At 55.3% G+C, this 20,348-nt stretch overlaps 1 protein-coding gene across 1 annotated transcript; it reads left to right on the top strand.

Annotated features, from left to right (window-relative positions):
* The first annotated feature begins 1,526 nt into the window (after nt 1–1,526).
* LOC133043026 (1-acylglycerol-3-phosphate O-acyltransferase PNPLA3-like) lies at nt 1,527–19,971 on the top strand. The gene is made up of 9 exons (XM_061123919.1): nt 1,527–1,713; nt 4,848–5,080; nt 6,445–6,510; nt 9,561–9,770; nt 11,293–11,353; nt 13,802–14,020; nt 15,890–16,022; nt 18,245–18,349; nt 19,866–19,971. The coding sequence occupies exons 1-9, from the start codon at nt 1,527–1,529 to the stop codon at nt 19,969–19,971; spliced, it is 1,320 nt and encodes a 439-aa protein (XP_060979902.1).
* The last annotated feature ends 377 nt before the right edge of the window (nt 19,972–20,348 follow it).

The raw sequence follows: 20,348 nt of genomic DNA, 5'->3' as shown, positions 1-20,348 counted from the left end.
TGGTCCATAGAGGCGAGACAGAATGGCTCACCCTGGGGGTCTGCAGTCCCTGAAGCAGCCCAGCCTCAGCCTCTGCCCAGATCCTGGCACAGCCCTCCCCCATACCTCCAGGCACAGGCTCAGCTGGAACAGGGGATGTCTCAGACTTGGGAAATTCTGTGGGTGGGGGGTCATGCATAACCAATGTGGTCAGGCCACAGGTGACATTCGGAATCCTGGCAGCATCTCCACCGGTGGTTTTACAGATGAGGATTACAGAGAGGGGGAGGCCGATCCCAAGGCCCACACTCTGCACCCCATGTGGGCTTGGTGGAGGGGGGAGAGGCGTTTCTGTCCACAAAACAGGGGATGGGATGGCCCAGTGACCTGGTTGCTGGCTGTGCAACTCTGGGCAAGAGCCTAACCTGCCTTTGCGGGCTGCTATGGAAATTCTCTGTGCAGTGCTGTCCCAGAGTCCATGGGGATCCCAGGCACTTCCTAAGGGCCCGAGCCTCCAGAACCCCAAACCCTGTAGTGCCCACGCCACCCCCCAAGCACCTGTTATGTACAATTTTGACTTAGAAGTGAATTTTTGAAAGGGACCTTCATGTCATTATCATTCAATGAAAAATCTCCACCATTTGCCATGGACCGAAGACATCATGCAAAAACTTGCAGAAAGTCAAAGACATGAAATTCTATTTAGACGCTGGTGCCTACTGCAAGCTTGCATCCTCCTGTGAAAAGGCTGCAAGCTTGCTTCCTCCTGTAAAAAGGTAAATGAATACACTGTCAGAAGGATATTAAGAACCTAAGTGGCAGACTCCCTCGGTGGCTCAGTGGATAAGAATCTGCCCGCTAACACAGGCCACAGGAGTTCTATCCCTGGTCCAGGAAGATTCCACCCGCTGCGGAGAAACTAAGCCCCTGAAGCCCAGCTACTGAAGCCCACGCGTCCTAAAAGCCCACGCGCTGCAACTCCTGAGCCTAAGTGTTGCAACTGCTGAAGCCGGTGTGCCTGGGGCATGCGCTTGGCGACAAGAGAACGCACTGCAAGAACCCAAGCATTGCAGTGAAGAGGAGGTCCCCTGGCGCAGAAAAGAAGACACAGGGCTACCGAAAATTAAAAAATAAATGAATAAATAAAAATTTAAACAAAGAACGTTAAGTAGGCAGCTGTAAACTTCTAACTGGTTTAAGGGATGAAAAGGAACCGGCAAGGGAGCTCTCCATCTCCACTGTCTACGGAGCTGCGGGAACTTCCCTCTCCACCCTCACCTGGCACAGGTCTTCTGCTCTCCTCTCCTCCACCAGATCCTGACCCCTTCCAGCCTTCCGCCTACGAGGGCGCGGTGGCCGCGCTGTCCGCATTGGGCCGCCCAGAGGCTCACTCGCTTGGTCCGAGCGGGGCGGGGCCGGGGCCGGTGACGTCGCGCCGGGAATAACCCGGGCTGCAGCGCCCAGACCCGGCGGAGAGCCAGGGTGGGCGCCGGACGGAGCCGGGGCGCGCTCGGACCCCGGCCCCGCCGACCCAACCTGCCGCCGCTATGTACGACCCTGAGCGCGGCTGGAGCCTGTCCTTCGCCGGCTGCGGCTTCCTGGGCTTCTACCACGTCGGGGTGACCAGCTGCCTGAGCGAGCGCGCCCCGCACCTCCTTCGCCACGCGCGCAAGTTCTTCGGCGCCTCGGCGGGCGCGCTGCACTGCGCCTTCTACCTCGCCGGGATCCCTCTGGGTAGGTCCCGAGCTCCGCGCCGGGATGGGGCGTGCGCTGGGAGCCTGGGCTGGAAGCGGGCCCTGCGCGGGTAAACCCGGGGTCTCCCCCCAAACAGTTGGGTCCTCCAGTGCATCTTTTTCGCCCGGCGCCGGGGAGCTCTGGAAGCGGGCCTGGAAACCCGGAGCACATCCTCGCCTCACCTCCCTTTTGCTGCCCAGTCTTGGAGGAACCCCCCCACCCCACTCCGAGACTAGAGCCAGGTGGTCTAAGCGACGGGGAGGAGGGGGCATGACGGATCGCGGGAGCGGAATTCCCATTTGCCCTAAGTGCGGCCAGGAGGGAGGTTTGGGGCTGTGTCCCAGGCAGGGGTGGGTACCTTCTTCCCTCTGGAGACTCTAGGGGCTTAGACACCCCTCTCCCCGCCGCCCCCTGGGGCCTTTGACCTCCGCCCAACCCTGGGGCAGGAGGGGGGCGCCTGGGTGCCTCTCAGGTAGAAGGCAGCTAGCTGGTTTGGGGTGAAAGGGTGTTGAGGAGAGATGTGTTGGGGAGAGGAGAGGAATTAGGAAAGTTGTCTCCTCTCCTCCTTTCCTGGTGTTTGAGACCCTTTGGGGGACTGGACATTCCCATCCCATCTTCCCCACCACGTCCCTGCACAATGCCCTGGAAACAGGTCCTGGGTGTTTCAATCTTGTCCTAGTGAAGATCTCCGTCCACGTGGAAACCGGAGGGAAGGGAGGATCGAGGCTGGTGGCCAGCGGGCCTGAATTACTAGGGTCTGGCATCCTTGGCCTGCGGTTTTGGCCAGGGAGCAGAGCCTGGAGCGAGTGTGGCTGTTGGCGCCCACACAGGGCGATAGAGCTTCTTTTCACTGGCCCACTGGCCCCTGTTTTTCTGGGCTTCCTCAACCGTTTACTTTTTGCTCTACCCAGGGACGGCTGTGTTGGGCACTGCCAGTAGGGAATGACTGTTCCTGGAGGCCAGGAATCCCTTGCCAATACTCGCAGCCCTGCCATTGGATAGGATCAGTGAGCAGACCCTGGGCTGATTGCGAGGTGGGGATTGGGAGAGGCCATGCTGGCAACCGTCTCCATCGAGAGGGAGAGGGGCAAAGAGCAGGAAATGTGACCTCGGGGGCGACTAGACTGGACACACGGGCAGCCCACACAGCTTGGACTTGAGCTGTGATAAAAGCCAACCCTTGTGTCTCGGCTTGTGACCTGGAGACATCCAGATGGTCAAATGTTTCATTGATTCAAATGCACAGACCCCAGCACAGGAAGTCAGCGGACTCCAGCCCAGCGGGGGGCTGGGCTTGCAGGGGGAGGCTCGGGACCACCAAGTCCCCCAAAAGGGTCTGGAGGTTTTGGCAAGAACTGCTCCCCAGAGTCTAAGAGCCCCGGTTTCCTGCTTTAACTGCCCGTCTGACTTTGGGGGAGCTCCGGGGAGCATTCCCAGGGCCTGTGGCTTGGGCAGGGTTCCTGAGCACACCTCTCAAGCAGGGCTGACCTGGAAGGAGAGCCTGGCAGAACCAAGCAGCTCTGTGCAGTCCTGCGCCTTCTGTCTGGGCTCAAAGGGGCCACATGTGCAGGGAGAGCCCAGTGGAGTCAGAAGTGGGTCAGGGCCTGCTGGCGTGTCCGGGCCCTCTGCATCCCCACATCTGTGGACGACCAGGGCTCGGGCTGGGACAGGGGTAGCCCTGCCTGCCGGGGTAGTGCAGACCACCAGAGGGGACCAGGCCAGTGAGTGAGGTCAAATGGAGCGTGAGTAGGCCCTGTGTCCACTAGACGGTTTGACAATTGTAGCATTAGAGGTTGAAAGTGTCCTTGGTGGCTCAGACGGTAAAGAATCTGCCTGCACTGCAGGACACCCAGGTTCGATCCCTGGGTGGGGAAGATCCCCTGGAGGAGGGCATGACAACCCACTCCAGTATTCTTGCCTGGAGAATCCCCATGGACAGAGGAGCCTGGCAGGCTATGGTCCACAGGGCTGAGTGACTCTTTCCCTTTCCAGAGGTTAAAAGTTAAGTCTAGGGACTTCCTTGGTGGTCCAGTAGCTAGGACTCCATGCTCCCAATGCAGGGGACCCGGGTTCCATCCCTGGTTGGGGAACTAGATCCCACATGTCACAACAAAGAGTTCTCATGCTGCAACTGAGAATTTGCATGCTGCAATGGAAGCGCTAGCCTGCCACAATGAAGATCAAAAATCCCGAGTGCCGCAATGAAGACCTGGTGCAGACAAGTAAATAAGAAAATATGTTTTTATGTTATTCTTAAATAAATAAGAAAATATGAGGTGCTTCCTCTGCGTTGACCGTGTACAGATTTTAGTGTACCTAACCTTTTCTGTCTCCAAAATGTAGGTGAGTGTTGTCCCATGTTCAAAACATACTGTCTGAGGCTCAGAAGCAGGGCTGTAACGTGTTTAAGTTGCTCAGCTAGTAAGCAGGAGAGACAGGATTCAAAGTCAGGTCCCAGCCTGCACTTGCTGTCTGCTCCCTGCAGGGTTAGGTCCATCCATGCTCAAGCTCTGATGCTGTGGGTTCGTGGCATCTGGCCTTGATGCAGGGATGAAGACGAAGAGAGGGCTCCCTGGGCCCCTGGAGGCCCGTTCCTCTGGCCTGGGTGGGTCAGGAACGGCTCTGACCAACAGGAATATGTAAATCTCATGTTTCCTAGTTGTTGTGGTTCAGTCGCTAAATCGTGTCTGACTCTTTGTGACCCCATGGACTGCAGCACACCAGGCTTCCCTGTCCTTCAGTATCTCCCAGAATTTTCTGAAATTCATGTCCATTGAATCACATGGAAGAAGTAAAAGACATCAGTGAAATGTGTTTTATTGATCCCGGTATAGCCAAAATATTACCATTTTCACATCTAATCAACACAAAACATCATCTGTGAGAGAGTCAATGTTTTTGTTGTTATTGTCGTTCTAAGCCCTTGCGATCCGGTGTGTCTTTTACCCATCAGTGTGGACTAACCAATGGCCGGATATGGCAGCCCAGGCTTAAGAAAGGGGAGGGTCGGCAGCTTCCTTGCCATCAGGTTCCTGGTCCCACCACAAAGCAATTCCCGCCTCCAGGGTGGTACATTCCTTTGCATACTTCTCTCACACCCCCATGCCTCCCTTCTCCCCACCTCACGCACCCAGAGCAGAGATTGCGGATCCTCATGGACCTCGTCCGGACCGTCAGGAGCCGCAAGTTCGGGATCCTCCACCCAGCCTTCAGCTTGAGCAAGTACATGCGAGACAGTCTCCACAGACACCTCCCCGACAATGTCCACCAGCTGCTCTCTGGCAAGATGGTCATCTCACTTACCAGAGTGTCCGACGGAGAAAACGTGCTGGTGTCGGATTTTCATTCCAAAGCTGAAGTCGTGGACGTAAGCGGTTTGTTTATCTGGGTACTGTCTAGTCGGAAGGGCCATTTCGTTTTGGAAGCAACACAGGGAGGGGCTGTTGTAGGCCAATCGGCCCCAGTTTTTACTTACGATGCAAGAGAACCTGGTTGCCTGTGATGCTGGTTGGCTTCACTGTACCAGAGTGATGTAAGCTGTGTTTCTCCAGTGGTCCGGTCCACAGCATGTGCAACCCTGGGGCGTCCCAGATGGTGTCAGGTTTGGACAGTGTCTCCCCCTCCTTCCCGACTTGGATCATAAGCTCCTGCTCCAGGGACCTTATGTGTGTGGCCCTCCTCCCAACGATGCCTGTTCCCTAATGAGGACCTGTCCACTGAAGCCCCACAAGGGTGGAACCGTGTCTCCGTTACCTCTGTCCTCTGGCTCTAGCACAGAGAAGATCATTGGTGACATCAAAATACCATTTGGTTTGGCTGATGTCTTTTGTGAGAATGCCTTGGGCGTCATTTCACTTAACACGGGTCCGAACGAGCAAGCTGCCTGGCACATGTAACCAGCTGCTTCTCAGCAGCCAGTGTCGTCTTCCGCCTAAACTTGTTTCCAGGAGCATTTTCTAGGCACCCAGCACCTGTGCATTCCCACAGGAGCTCTTTTCTCTCATTGCACCAGTGTTACATCATGCTTAATGCTCGCTAGCGCGGTGAGACGCAGAGCCTGGTCCCTGGGCGACCAGAGGCAGCAGTATCTCAGGCTCTCAGGCCCCGCCTCCAACTTGCCTCATCAGAATCTTAGGGGTGGGGCCCCGAGTCTGTGGCTGGCCAAGCTTTCCAGGCGATTCTGATGAATGGCAGTAATTGCAAAGCCCTGATCTAATCTCCTTGCCAGGCAATCAGCTAGTCAGCAACTAGTTGGTCCTGTCTGTGATGGCCCAGTGGGACCCTCGTGGGGAGCAGAGACGGGAGGTTTAAGTCTGAAGTTACACTTGGACCCTGGGCTTCCCGGGTGGCGCAGTGGTAAAAACCTGCCTGTGGTGCAGATAGGTGCAGGAGACGCAGGTTCGATCCCTGGGTCAGGAAGATCCCCTGGAGGAGGAGATGGCACCCTGGTCCAGCATTCTTGCCTGGAAAACCCCATAGACAGAGGACCCTGGCGGGCTACAGTCCATCAGGGTCACAGAGAGTCAGATGCCACTGGGCAGGCAGGCATGCTGAAATGGTAAGTTTGTGCGCTGGACGTTTTCATTCAACCATTTAGTAAAGCAGCGGCTCTGCCAACAGCGCTTTCAGGCTCATTGCTCTCCTTGCTTGGAGAAGGCTTGTAAAGGCCCAGGGGTAAAAGGCTGCCTGCTCTGGGCTGTGCTGTGGTTTCACTCTCTCTTGTCTTCTCAGGCCTTGTGTTGTTCCTGCTACATCCCTGTCGTCTTTGGCTTGATCCCCCCTTCCTTCAGAGGCGTGGTAAGTCCACTTTTAAACTGTGTTCCTGGGAATTCCCTGGTGGTCCAGTGGTTAGGAGTCTGCACTTTCACTGCCAGGGGCCTGGGTCCATCCCTGGTCCAGGAAATAAGATCCCATAAGCATCTTTAAAAAAACAAGGAGGACAAGGCAGTGGGTTCAGGCACCCTGGGCCTCTGAGACCTGTCCCTAAATGAAGAAAGCCTTTTGCCCCTCAGCCTTCAGACAGAGATTCCATAGCTGAACCCGTTCCAAGCTCTCTTGAAGCAAAACTGACTTCATGTGGGATAATTAATTGCTTACCTGTAACATAAGCTGTTTATGTAATCTCCACATGAGCACCGAAAGAGGTGCCCAGTGGCCTACTTAGAGTATAAGATGCTTAAGAGTCAGTTTACTCACTTAAGGTTTCATTCTGAGGAGCTGAGAGTTTAAATCCTCTCTGCCTCTGACTCTGTCCTTTTCAGCCCATGGCTTTGGGCAGAGGCTGCGAGTCAACACCTGTGTGGACACGTGTCGCTGTCCCTGAGCACTGGCCCAGGAGGGAGAGCAGACGCCGAGTGCTGGTCCTGCAGACTCTGGGCCAGATGCCGGATCACCTGGCAGCCTCCCTCTAGGGTAGTAGTTGCTGGATAATTCTGTCCCCCTGTCCCGGGACACCCGGTGACGTCTGGAGCCCGTTTAGGTTGTCACAGCTGTGGGAGAGAAGACGAGACATCCCCATGTCTCAGAAGTAAGGCATTTCAGAAGCCCTTTTGGTTCACGCTTTAACAGCAGTGCGGGCCTCACGTTGCAAAGGCAGGTTATGAACAGCCTCATTCATGCCCCGGAGCTTCCACAGGACAGACACATGCGGGCCCTATTTACAGATGAGAAGACTGAGTCCTGGAGCCATGAGATGGTTCCCTGCGGTTCTCACAGCCCCTGCCTGGCAGACAAACCTAGAATCGAGTGTCTGCTTTAGCCCAGGTTAGCTGGGCCACGTTGACACGTTCCTATCTTTCTTTCTAACGTCTATGTGTTGATTTGGCTGTGCCAGCTCTTAGTTGCGGTACTCTGGATCTTCAGTTGTAGCATGCAAACTCTTAGCTGTGGTGTCCCGGGTCTAGTTCCCTGACCAGCCACTGAACCCGGCCCCCATGTATTGGGAGTGTGGAATCTTAGCCACTGAGCCTCCAGGGACGTCGCTGGACACATGTCTTAACTCTTAGATTGAATTGCAACCTGGGCGTCAGTAACAGTGGGCAGTTGTTCCACCGTCATGGAAATTACCTGCAATAGCACAGCAAAGTCCCCAGCACAGAGCCTGGCTCTCTTAAGTATCAGGTAAATATAGGCGGTTTTGTCGTTGTTGTTATTGTCATCTTTGCACTCCCCTTGGCTGCTCCCGCCATGGTGCACACTCAGTCACACCCTCAGTGTCCTCAGGTGAAACCTGCTGACAATCAGAACGGAGCCTTCTTGAGATGCCACTGAGCAAACCCGGAACATTCCTCTAGGAAAGTTCAGGCTGGAGGAAAAATTCCAGACGACAGAAGAGTCATTGGACTTTAGAATAGACCTTGAGGGGCAAAAGAGAGGATATATGTGTATGGAGAACAGAGTCACTCTGCTCTACAGCAGAGACGTAAGACAGCATTGTGAAGCACCTAGACTCCAATAAACATGAATTAAGAAAAATAAAACATCACTGAAAAAACAGTCACTTGCTTCCTCCCTTCTCAATCTTAACTCAAATTTCCTGACGTTAGGTTCCGAGTCCCTTTCTGCCAGTGAGGGTTTTGACGCTGACAAACAGCAAGAATATAGAAACTACCGCTGTGTGTGCATACCTAATCACTTTGGCCTCAAGAGAGGACGCTCTTGATAGCTAAGGCTTGCGTGAACATGCCTGATTCTCTCCCGGACTCGTTTTAGGCCAAAGCGTGCCCTGACATTTCTCCCTTTGGAAGGATGGGCTGGGGTATTTGCTATTTGTGATAGTTGTGATATTTGAAGGCCCCCCACCCCCACGGTGGGCACTGACAGCTGGGCTGGGATGGTTTTAGCTTTGGGAATCATTCAAGAGGTTGGTTTCACAGGTCCAGACTCTATCCAAACTGTAGCAAAACCTGCCTGCCCAGCCTGGTCTTGGGCACTAGGGTTGTTCAAGGCTATGAATATCTTTTTTTCCTCTCTGTAATTCTTCATTGAGGCTATGAATATATTAATAGGAGGACTTCCCAGGTGGCTCAGTGACAAAGAACCCACCTGCCAATGCAGGAGACGCAAGAATTTGCATTTGATTCCTGGATTGGGAAGATCCCCTGGAGTAGGAAACGGCACCCCCATTCCAGGTATTCTTGTCTGGAGAATCCCATGGGCAAAGGAGCCTGGCGGGCTACAGTCCATGGGGTCGTAAAGAGTTGGACAGAACAGAGCACTTACCATGGAATATAGGAAAATGGATTCTCACAGTACTTACCCCAAGTGCACCGTACCTGTGGGATAAGATGCCATTTTTTAAGAGCTCAAGTCCCAGGTTCACCACGTCATTTAAGTCTCCAGTGCTGGTCCTCATTGCCCAGGTGTGGGCAGAGAGTCAGGACCGCAGGTTAAGTGTCTTGTCCGAGATTGCTCCAGCAGCTGGGGGCCTCTGGAATTGAACCCATGACATCTGTCTCCCTTTCAGCCCAATCTACATCACACTCTGCCCTGAGTGCACACAGCGCCCCTAGTGGAGGCAAGTTGCACAGACGCGCCTGGGGGCGCTCACAGCTGGGCGGAGCACGGTGGGCCAGACGCCGGCCTCGCGTGCCCCTGGACCTGGCACTGCTCTGCTGCAGCGCTCAGCACACACCAGCATGTGGCAGTCCTGAGTGCCAGCCTGCAGCCTGCTGGCGCAGAAATGCTCACTAGGGGTTTGCTGCGAGTTGTTCCAAGCTCCCTGTTCTCTCACTAGGTCTGCCTGTGGCTCTGAGAAGTCTCTGTCCCTAATCTGAAACACACAGAAAACTCCAGCCCAGAGCTTCTGACAGTGTGTGCTTTTTTCCTTTTTCCTTCTCCCTTAAAAGCGATATGTGGACGGAGGAATAAGTGATAACTTACCCTTCATTGATTCCAAAACAACCATCACTGTGTCCCCCTTCTATGGGGAGAGCAACATCAGCCCCAGAGTCAAGTCCACGTTCCTACTTCACGAAGGCTTCACCACGCTCAACATGCACTTCTGCACAGAGAACCTCTACCTGATGTTCCAGTCGCTCTTCCCCCCGGATGTCAAGGTGAGGGGGGCTCTGAGTTCTGGGGGTGCTGCTCTCCCCTTTGCATCCCTCTTTGCCAGGGGACCCAGCAGCTCTTCAGGCTTCCCTGATGGCTCACTGGGTAAAGAATCTGCCTGCAATGCAGGAGACGCGGGAGAAGTGGGTTCAATCCCTGAGTCGGGGGAAGGACATGGCAAGGCACTCCAGTATTCTTGCCTGAAACATCCCAGGGACAGAGGAGCCTGGCGGGCTACAGCCCAAAGGGTCACAAAGAGTCGGACCCGACTGAGAGAGCAGAGCAGCAGCTGTCCTCCACACTGACTGAACAGCAGCAACAAACCCCAGCCTGGAAAAGGGACTCAGCCCAGTGCTGCCTCCTGCTGGTCACCAGAATCCCCCGGGGCCATTGAAAGGGAGGGCTGGGGGTCGCCACTGAGATCCCACTTCCAGGCGCTAAGGCTTAAGTATCCACAGCCTGAATCCATCTGCCAATGCACGAGATGCAAGAGACTCAGGTTGGGTCCCTGGGTCGGGAAGAGCCCCTGGAGGAGGAAATGGCAACCCACTCCCGTATTCTTGCCTGGGAAATCCCATGGACAGAGGAGGCTGGCAGGCTACAGTCCATGAGGTTGGCAAAGAGTTGGACACGCCTGGTCACAGCACATCACAGCCTGGGCAGTAGGCTGTCTTTTTTTTTAATTGTCCCAACGATTCTCTTTTTAAATTAATTAATTAATTTAGCTACACTGGGTCTTAGTTGTGGCACAAGATCTAGTTCCCTGACCAGAGACTGAAAGCCCCTGGCTTGGGAGTGCAGAGCCTCAGCCACCGGGCCACCAGGTTAGTCCCCCAGTGATTCTTGGCAGCCATGGTCAGGAATTACACTGCATGTGGTGGCTGAATCTCCCCCACCCCCGGCTCTGCCTTGAGACTTGTAGGATCTTAAGGGATTGAACTTGGGTTCTTGGCAGTGAAAGCGTGGAGTCTTAACTGCTGGACCACACGGGAAACTCGTTTAATCTTTTCTTGGTTGTCGCTATAGTGTGGTGGACCTTACCACGCTAATAGAGTAAGAAAGTTGGTAGAATCTGCACAGTGACAGCTCTCTGGGGAGAAAGAAGGCCATGCCACACGGCGTGCCTGGCGGCGAGTGCTCACGGGTGGAGAGAAGGCTGGGCCACAGCATCGGGTGCCCGTGTGGTCTGAGTGCAGAGGAGGCAGCCCAATGCCCCACGACAAGCAGATCAGGCCCCGCTGTTTGTGAGGATGGAGGCTTGTCCAGGGACCAAAGGAGACCAGAGGAACCAGCTCCCGTCATGCTGGGGCGCCAGCCTGGGCTGTGCGCGGAGCGGGTGTCCTTCGAGCCAAGTCCTGCCAGGAAGTGGGTCTGCCTTCTCCCGGTAGCACAGAGCCCCGTCCACACATGGCATCGACTCGGAGCTCGGAGGATTCCTGGCTCTGAGCCTGCCATCTTCAGGTGATGCTGAAAGGCGTGGCGTGTGGTGACTCCGCCTGCGGTTAACTTCACGTGGTTTGTTCACAGGTGCTTGGAGAGCTGTGCCTTCAAGGATATTTAGACGCGCTCAGGTTCTTGGAGAAGAATGGTGCGTATGGTGGGGGCAACAGCCATGCCCTTTGAGCCAGCTTTCTGTTCACAGTCTTGGTCACCAGGGGAACCGTGCTGGATCCAGCACCCAACGCTCAGCACATTCACCTGCCATCTGGCTCGGCCCTGAGAGATAGGAAATCGTTGCCCCCATTTTACAGATGGGGAGATGGAGGCAGCCATGGCCCGCATTCCGGGGAGCAGAGCTGGGGTCAGCCCTGCTGACCCTGTAGAGGTCACAGCCCATAGTTCCTCTCCCACTGAAGGGTCTGCCTGCCTGGAGCTTAGTCTTGAGACTGGGGAGGAGGGCAGGTACATAAATAGAAGGCTGACGGAGTGTTCAGTGCCCTGGCAGGCACGTACAGGATGCTGTAGATTCAGATAGGGTTCAGTTGGGGGGCGGGGGGTGGGTTCTGCAAGGAAAGGGAAAGCAGGGCTCCTGGGAGGATGTGAATCTGCAGTGATGCTTTGAGGGTGAACAGGAATGTTTTAGGCACGGGGGTATGTGAGCATGAGGCCTGCAGAGAGTCTTCGAGGTGGAAAGAAGGCGTGTGTCACTGGAGTGGTGGGGGTGGGGGACACAGGAACAGATTGGGGGAGGCAGGAATGGGGGTGAATGGAAAGAGGGGCAAGGCTGGGCCTCGTGGAGGTGGTGAGGGGCTTGGATCTCACAGCCATGGGGAGCCACGGCGGGCTGGTGACGCTGGAGTGGGGGCAGGCAGAGGGAGCTTTGCCAGGGCCCCTGGCCGCACTACAGAGAGGGTTAGGCCAACATCCCCAGTCAAGGTGGCCGCCGTGGGCTTGGGGAGGTGGAAGGGGCCTGAGGGGACAGGACTGGGAGATGACCAACCAGAGGTTCCCAAGGAGGAGGACTCGGGGATGAAGTTCTGCCCTTGGCTTCTGTGGTCAGGACTGGAGCAGAGGGCGGTGCTCACGGTTTGGGCCCTTGGGAGGGCACGGGTCCTGCAGGAAAGCTCGAGAGCCCCATGGGTGGTGTGCTGGGACAGATTTGGGTGGTTGGGCAGGAGGCATTGGGCCTTCCCAGGTGGCGCTTGTGGTAAAGAACCCACTTGCCAATGCGAGAGTTGCGGGAGATGCAGCTTCGTTCCCTGGGTCGGGAAGAACCCCTGGAGGAGGGCCCGGCAACCCACTCCAGTATTCTTGCCTGGAGAATCTCCATGGACAGAGGAGCCTGGCGGGCTACAGTGCATGGGGTCTCAGAGTCGGACATGACTGAAGCAACTTAGCAGGCATGCATGCAGGGGGCATAGTGATGTCAGAATTCGAGGGTCTAGACAGCAGGCCTGGACTGGGATTGAAATTTGGGAGCCAGCTGGGAATAAAAGACAATGAGGGACCCTATAGAAGTCCCTAGGTGACTTTGGGCAAGGCACTTCTCCCTCTGGGCCTCTCTTTCCACATCTGTACCAAAAGGACTTTGGAGTAATGATGCCAACTGATTCTTAGTAATTCTAAATCCTGGCGTGGGGCTGAGTGCTTGCAGCATTGGTGCTGGTTTGGGTTTAAGGATCTAAGCAAGGTTCTGCCTTGGTCAACCTGGCTTCCTTGGGGTTCACTAGAGGATGCGTGGGGGCAGGGCAGGTGATCCCTGGAAACAGATTCTCTGAAACATTCCTAAGAGAGAATACGTCTCCAGAGGCTGAGCTGTGTGTCTGTCAGAGGCTGGAAAGATGCAAGGGAGTCGAAGTGGGAGGTGTAGCTTGGGAGTGAGGTGGGGGGCATGCAGGGACAGCCCCTGGGCTTTTAACCCCGAGGTTGGAAGCGAGAGGTGAGCCAGGGAAGGCGTGGGCATCCAAGTCTACCCGTCCCACCGTCCCCACCCAGCGTGAGAGCAGGAACCACCCACTGGGATCGGCCCCTGAGCCCTGGCATCCAGGGCAGGGCCAGCACAGACTCCCCGACCTGTGGCTTCTTTCCGAGGTCGTGTGATGGAAGGGTGCCATTGTTGATGTCAGACCTGGGTTCGAATCTCGCTCTGACGCTTGTCGACTGTGTGACTTTAGGCAATTCGCTTCACCTCTCTGGGCTTCTGATTCCTCAGCACTCAGCTGGGAGCAGTTGCGTGGCTGCTGCAGGGTCAGGAACACCGGGCTTCACCAGTGGTGCAGTTGTCATAAATCAGTTATCATCCTTCCCTCTGAACCTCCTGGGTCCACATGTGGCTCCAGAGCCCACAGGCTGGTGAGTGACCGAGCCAGCTGCCCGCCTCCTCCATCCAGCTTCAAAGGCCCACACTGCGCTTTCCGTGTTAGGAAAAGGGAGGTGGAGCAGGGTGGATCCCAGGCAGATTATTCCCAGGTGGATCCCCGCCGTGTCCTAACAGGCCTGTTAGCTTCCCTCTAACTGGGTGGGCAGGGTGGCTGGGCGAGCAGGGACCCTGCTGCCCGAAATTGCCAGATGGGTTTTGTTTCCGTGCCCTTCGCAGGCATCCGCGACGGGCCCCATCTGTGCCTGAGTGCGTCCCCAGCAGAGTCGGAGCCAGAGGCGGAGCCGGAGGCGGAGCCTGAGAGCCTGGAGCCTTTTCTGGGCGTGGCCACCCGGGAGGCGTGGCCTGAGCGAGAGGAGCTGCTGGAACACCTGCGCCTTGGGGTGCTCTCGTGGGACGAGAGTGTCCTGGAGACCCTGTCGCCCAGGCTCACCATGGGTACTGGCTCTGGGGGGTGGGGAGGGGGCGCACAGAGGAGGCGGTGGTCGGTGACCCTTTCAGAGCAGGAAGGGCGGCTTCCCCGTGAGCTGTGGAGGAAGGGCGAGCTGCTGCTTGGGAAGAAGCAGGGCAGAGTGACCAGCGCAGGTTGGTGGGGCCCCCGCCTCCCCGCATGGACCTCCCATCCCCCTGAGTCCTTGCTCGGTCTCCCTTCCCATGCAGTCATGGCCAGAGGAAAACAAGCTCCAGCTGAGTTTGTATTTTATTTATTTATTTAACACCAAAGATATTTTATTTGAGGGTAGAACCGATTAACAGTGTCGGGATAGTCTCAGGTGAGCAGTGAAGAAACTCAGCCATACAGGTATCCATTCGCCCCAAAACCCTCCTCCCATCCAGGCTGGCACATAACATTGAAGCTGGGTTTGTTTGTTTAAATTTATTTTCGGTTGCACTGGGTCTTCGTTCCATCTGGTCAAAGCTGTGGGTTTTCCAGCAGTCATGTATGGATGTGAGAGTTGGAGTATAAAGAAAGCTGAGCGCCAAAGCATTGATGCTTTTGAACTGTGGTGCTGGAGAAGACTCTTGAGAGTCTCTTGGACTGCAAGGAGATCCAAGCAGTCCATCCTGAAGGAGATCAGTCCTGAATATTCACTGGAAGGACTGATGCTGAAGCTGAAACTCCAATACTTTGGCCACCTGATGCAAAGAACTGACTCATCGGAAAAGACCCTTATGCTGGGAAAGATTGAGGGCAGGAGAAGAAGGGGGCAACAGAGGATGAGATGGTTGGATGGCATCACCAACTCAATGAACATGAGTCTGAGTAAACTCCAGGAGATAGTGAATGACCGGGGGGCCTGGCGTGCTGCAGTCTTCAGACACGACTGAGGCTGAACAGCAGAGAAGATGAAAGGGCCTCTGTTTCTTGCCTCAGGCACTAATGCCCCAGGAGTTGCAGTATCCTACAGCTGCTCCGGTTGTTGTGATCTGTGGCATCGTGAGGTCATCACAACGGGAAAATAGGAGGCTAGGGGCTCCGGGTGGAAGAGGGGAATCCAACTGCAGATGCAGAGAAAAGGTCATGAAGCCTGGGCTGGGGAGATTTGAGATGTTTGTATCCGCCTCCAAAAGGAATTTAAAGTGAAGTGGGATTTCCATTCTGGAAGACTCAATGCAGTGACTAAGACTCAATGCAGGGGGCCCAGTTTCCATCCCTGGCCCAGGACCTGGATACCACATGCCACAACTAAGACTCAGCACAGCCAAATAAATTCAATAAATAAATTTAAAAATGAAGTAGTAATGAAAGGTGCTCAGTTGTGTCCAGCTCTCTGCGACGCCATGGATTATAGCCCAGGAGACTCCTCTGTCCATGAAATTCTCCAGGCGAGAATACTGGAGTGGGCTGCCATTCCCTTCTCCAGGGAGTCCGTTAAAAAGAAACTCTTTAAAAGGGACTCTGTGTCCTGTCGGCAATCCAAGGGCTGTGTAGGCACATCCCACATCTGATCTCATTTGTGATAGCTTCTGATTCCTTCCCTGGTGACTCAGATGGTAAAGGACCCACCTGCAATGTGGGAGACCTGGGTTCGATCCCTGGGTTGGGAAGATCCCCTGGAGAAGGGAAGCTATCCATTCCAGTATTCTGGCCTGGAGAATCCCACGAACAGAGGAGCCTGGCAGGCTACAGTCCACGGGGTCACAAAGAGTGGGACATGACTGAGAAACTTTCACTTTCAGTTTTTCACTTTCTGATTGCATAGCTGCCAGGATTGGTAGGATTTCTAGCATATCCAGGCACCAGCTGGGGAAGGTGGTTTGGTTTTTACACTGGTGGGAAACAGACCTCCGACTTGTGTTTTTCAGCACTGAGGAACGCAATGAGAAACCGAGACGGGTACATAAACAAGATTTTCAACTTCTTCCCAGTTAAGATCATGTCCTACGTGATGCTGCCCTGCACACTGCCGGTGGAGTCTGCCGTCGCTGTGGTCCAGAGGTGAACGCTGCCCGTGGCTTTGTGGCTTCCTCTCAGGGCTGGGGGGTCGGGTGAGGATTCAGCTCAGAGCCTTGCTCTTTACACATCCGGGTGGAGCTCACAGTCTGCTTGGAACACCCTGGAAAGGCGCCTGGTTGGCGAGCCCCTGGCCACCCCGACGCCTAGGTTTGTCACTTCTTGCAGGTCTACATTTTTGGGAGGGAGGGGGATTTACTCCTGGTGTGTCGGAAGGATCCTGAGGCCTAAGCTGTGTGGCTGCTAGGTTCCTGGGCATTTGTTTTCCCTCCATTTTCTTCACGTCTTCTTTAGTGTTTATTTTCCTTTTAGCAACATAGTCAGCATGTCTTTCAGTCTGTCTTTTTAAAAGTCCCAAGGTGAAAGTGAAGCTCACTCAGTCATGCCCGACTCTTTGCGACCCCATGGACTATCCAGTCCATGGAATTCCCCAGGCCAAGAATTTGGAGTGAGGAGCCTTTCCCTTCTCCAGGGGATCTTCCCAACCCAGGGATCGAACCGGGGTCTCCTGCATTGCAGGCAGATTCTTTGCCAGCTGAACCACAGGGGAAGCCCAAGAATCCTGGACTGGGTAGCCTCTCCCTTCTCCAGCAGATCTTCCCGAGCCAGGAATAGAACCAGAGTCTCCTGCATTGCCAACAGATTCTTTACCAGCTGAGCTGTGAGAGAAGCCCTTGAAAGTCCCAGCCGTCCTTCAAACTCCAGCTCAGTTCTCTGGCTCTGCTGGACCTCCCAGATCACTCCAGGCCCCACCAGTCAGCCACCTGCCTTGCCCTGGGAGGAGGGCTGGCTGCTCTGGCATATTTTTTCCTTCCTTTTGTTTAAAGGAAAATAGTTTGATAACTTCTTTTATGTATTTATTGTGGTTGTGCTTGGTTTTCAGACCAAGAAGCGCGCGGACTTCTCTACTTGTGACAAGCGGGCTTAGTTGCCCTGTGGCATGTGTGATCTTAGTCCCCTGACCAGCAATCGAACCCTCGTCCCCTGCAATGGAGGGCAGGTTCTTTACCACGGCACCACCAGGGAAGTCCCTTGACATTTCTTTTTTTGTTTTAATTTTATTTTTTTTAACACCAAAAACATTTTGCACTGGGCTATAGTCAATTAACAATGTTGTGATAGTTTCGGGTGAACACTGAAGGAACTCAGCCATACGTATACACACATCCATTCTCCCCCAAACCCCCCTCCCAACCAGGCTGGCACATAACGTTGAGTGGACTTCCATGTGCTATATAGTACGTCTTTGTTTCTTTTTTTTTTTTAAGTGCAAGAGACCCAGATTTGATCCCTGGGTTGGGAGGATCCCCTGCAGTAGGGAATGGCAACCCACCCCAGTATTCTTGCTTGGGGAACCCCAGGGACAGAGGTTCCAGTCCATGGGGTTGCAAATAGTCGGACATGACTGAGCAGCTAACACTTTCACAACATGTTTCTTTGTTTGTGGCCGTGCTGAGTCTTCGTTGCCGCATGGGCTTTTCTCTAGTTGCCTTGAGTGAGGGCTGCTCTCTAGTTGCAGTGCATGGCTTCTCATTGCAATGACTTCCCTTGCTGAGCACTGGCTCCAGGGCAGGTGGGCTTCAGTAGTTGCGGCTCCCGGACTCCAGACCACAGGCTCAGGAGCTGTGGTGCACGGGCTCAGTTGCTCCGCGGCGTGTGGGATCTCCCTGGAGCAGGGCTGGAACTCACGCCTCCTGCATTGGCAGGCGGGCTCCACCACTGAACCGCCAGGGGAGTCCTCTGCCGACATTTCCTAAAGCCCGAGACATGGGGTCCTTTTCATGTCTGGGGTGTTGGAGGCCTGGAGGGCAGAGGTCAGGCCTCCGTGGCAGTGTCCTCTGTGGGCGCGCATGTGGCCAAGCACCTTCCATGTGGGTGCAGGGGTGGTGTTTCAACCAGAAGGTGCTGTGTGTCAGGGTCCACGCTGCCCCGGAGGAGCAGGGTCTTGGAAGACCCAGGCCTTTTATCTCCATGTAAGTCCCTTGAGCTGTCCTGAATCCAAAGTGGCCCCATTTTGCTTTAGGGCTTTTAGGTGGGCTTGCCTTGTGGAATTTATCAGCTTGCGGTTAGAGGTGACCCTGGCCCTTTACCTGGAGGATGGTACTGTCGTCAGATGTCTGCCTTCGGGTGGGGTTTCTTCTTGTCCTTTTGCTGTGGCTTGTCTTCACCGCATACAAGGTGTGTGTCTCTGCATTTCCCTCCTGCAGACTGGTGACGTGGCTTCCGGACATGCCCAGTGACATCCAGTGGCTGTGGTGGGCCACCTCCCACATGTGTTCCCAGGCCATGGTGCATCTGCTCCCCGCGTCCAGGTAGGTGATTTGGCTGTGGGTCTGGGGGTCCACCAGGCACCCTCTCATCTGCTCAGGCCTCACGCGCCATCCTAGGAATGTCATCGGGCCCTGGAGAGGTGGCAGGGAGCATGTCCCCTGGTGCCAGAGGCCCTGCCTTACAGGAGGCAGCTGAGCCCATCAGCGGTCCCAGTGAACCAGCTGGGAGCCAGTGACCAAGACTCAGCTGCAGAGGGTGTGCTGACGCCCGGGGAGGTGTGTCCGAGGAGCGTCATTTTTTTAAAAGTTATTTATTTAGCTGGGCCAGGTCCTAGTTTCAGCACGTGGGATCTTGAGTTGTGGCATGTGGGGTCTAGTTCCCTGGCCAGAGATCAAACTCCGGCCCCCTGCACTGGGATCACAGAGTCTTAGCTACTGGACCGCCAGGGAAGTCCCCCACTGAGCCCATCCTGATGGCAGAGAGGAGAGAGCTGGCTGATGGAGCAGGGGCTGGGCCAATGGACAGGTAGCATTGGTTTGCCTAAAGGGAGTGGCTCTGGGTACCTGTAGCACCGGGAGGGGGTGGGGCAGGGAGAGGGGGCAGGGCCCCTTTCCGTGTGTGTGTGTGTGTGTGTGTGTGTGTGTGTGTGTGTGTAACGTTGGGGCGAGGTGAGGGGGGCTGCTGCCTGTTACTGCAGATTCCCGTCTGACCTCAGACTCCTGAATCCCGGTCTCTTGGGTTAGAACCCGGCCATCCGCATTGTTAACGTGACCCAAGGACTAATGCTTCCTGAATTCTGTAAACTAATGAGCAAGAAGGGCCTGGTTCCAGTAATGACTCTGGGATTTTGTTCTGAAAGTCATGGACCTCAGCTTTCTCCCCTGTTCCCTGGGGTGATCCTCTTCTCATTAGGTGTCTGTGAGGCTTTGGGGAGCCCCGGCTCAGTCCTGAAACATGGCAGGTGCTCGGGAGAGAGCCCTCCAGTGTTTCTATTAACAGACATGGAAGGTTTGAAGTAGGGATGGAGGGGTCTGGCTTGAGCTGGGAAAATAGCAGTAGTGGTCTTGCGGAGGACGGATCCCCAGAGACGGCAGTAGACCTGGCCCAGCGAGGGGAAGGGCTTGGTCTCCAGCGAAACTGGAGGACTGAGTGCTGTTCGTAGGCTCCAGGTCAGAAGGAAGATAGCAGTTTCGAGGCCTTGCTGAGCTCCAGGCTGGTCGGCAGGCAGGAGCAGAGGGCGGGGGGATGGCGCTGTGGCTGCAGAGAGCCACCCTGGTGGGTGACCTGGTGTGTGTGGGGGTGACCGATGGGCTCCTCCGGGCCTGTGCATGTCCAGTGGGGGGTGTCCAGGTGGCTAGGAGGGCCACAGGTTTGGAGGCCTGGGATGGAGTGATGTCAGCCCAGCACAGGGATGGGGGACCTGAAGCAGTGGACTTCGGCTGGGCCACCCTGCAGACCCCAGACCGTGTGACAGCGTCCCCCCTCCCGCATCCCCACTGACACCACAGATCACAGTGGCAGGTCGGCAGCTGAGTCAGAATTCTTCGTTTGTTTCAGATCCCAAATCCCAGCAAGCGGCCAACGGCCTTCCTCCACAAACCGGAACACCGTGGGCGCCGCCAGGCTCCCTGCTCCTCCGTGGACCCACAGAGGCCATAGCTGACATCTGTGATGTACGCAGAATGACCTCCGTGCTGAGTTTGTAGTGTCATGAAACCAAAGGCAATCTTTCTGTCTTACAAAAAGCTAGGAAGCGACTCTTGGTGTGTGCAGTGGGTGCGGAGCTCAAGGATACCCAGGATATGAGTCTCTAAGTCTCGGGGAACCTTGTGGCGGGGGGCTGGGCTGCCCCTTGTGCGGTCTCGGGGGTTGCGGGGGAGGACGGTGGTCCCATCTCTCCATACAGGAAGCAGTAAGTGTGGGGCGAGGCGGGCTGCCATCCTCCCAAGGACATCCCTGGTTAGGGGGTACATTATGAAGTGGTAACTTACTTGCGCTCTGCTACATCTTTCTGACCTATTCTAAATATTTGGTGGAGTT

This window comes from Dama dama, chromosome 22, assembly GCF_033118175.1.
Source record: "Dama dama isolate Ldn47 chromosome 22, ASM3311817v1, whole genome shotgun sequence".
Lineage (NCBI taxonomy): Eukaryota > Metazoa > Chordata > Mammalia > Artiodactyla > Cervidae > Dama > Dama dama.
The sequence above is the reverse complement of the archived record's forward strand: the minus strand, read 5'-3'. Positions and strand labels throughout refer to the sequence as shown.

Bases quoted from the DNA above. Each gene is read 5' to 3' on its own strand.
- LOC133043026 (XM_061123919.1), top strand. From the start codon at position 1,527: ATGTACGACCCTGAGCGCGGCTGGAGCCTGTCCTTCGCCGGCTGCGGC. The intron at 5,081-6,444 runs GTAAGCGGTTTG...TTGTCTTCTCAG, and splicing joins CCAAAGCTGAAGTCGTGGAC to GCCTTGTGTTGTTCCTGCTA. The intron at 16,023-18,244 runs GTGAACGCTGCC...TCCCTCCTGCAG, and splicing joins GCCGTCGCTGTGGTCCAGAG to ACTGGTGACGTGGCTTCCGG.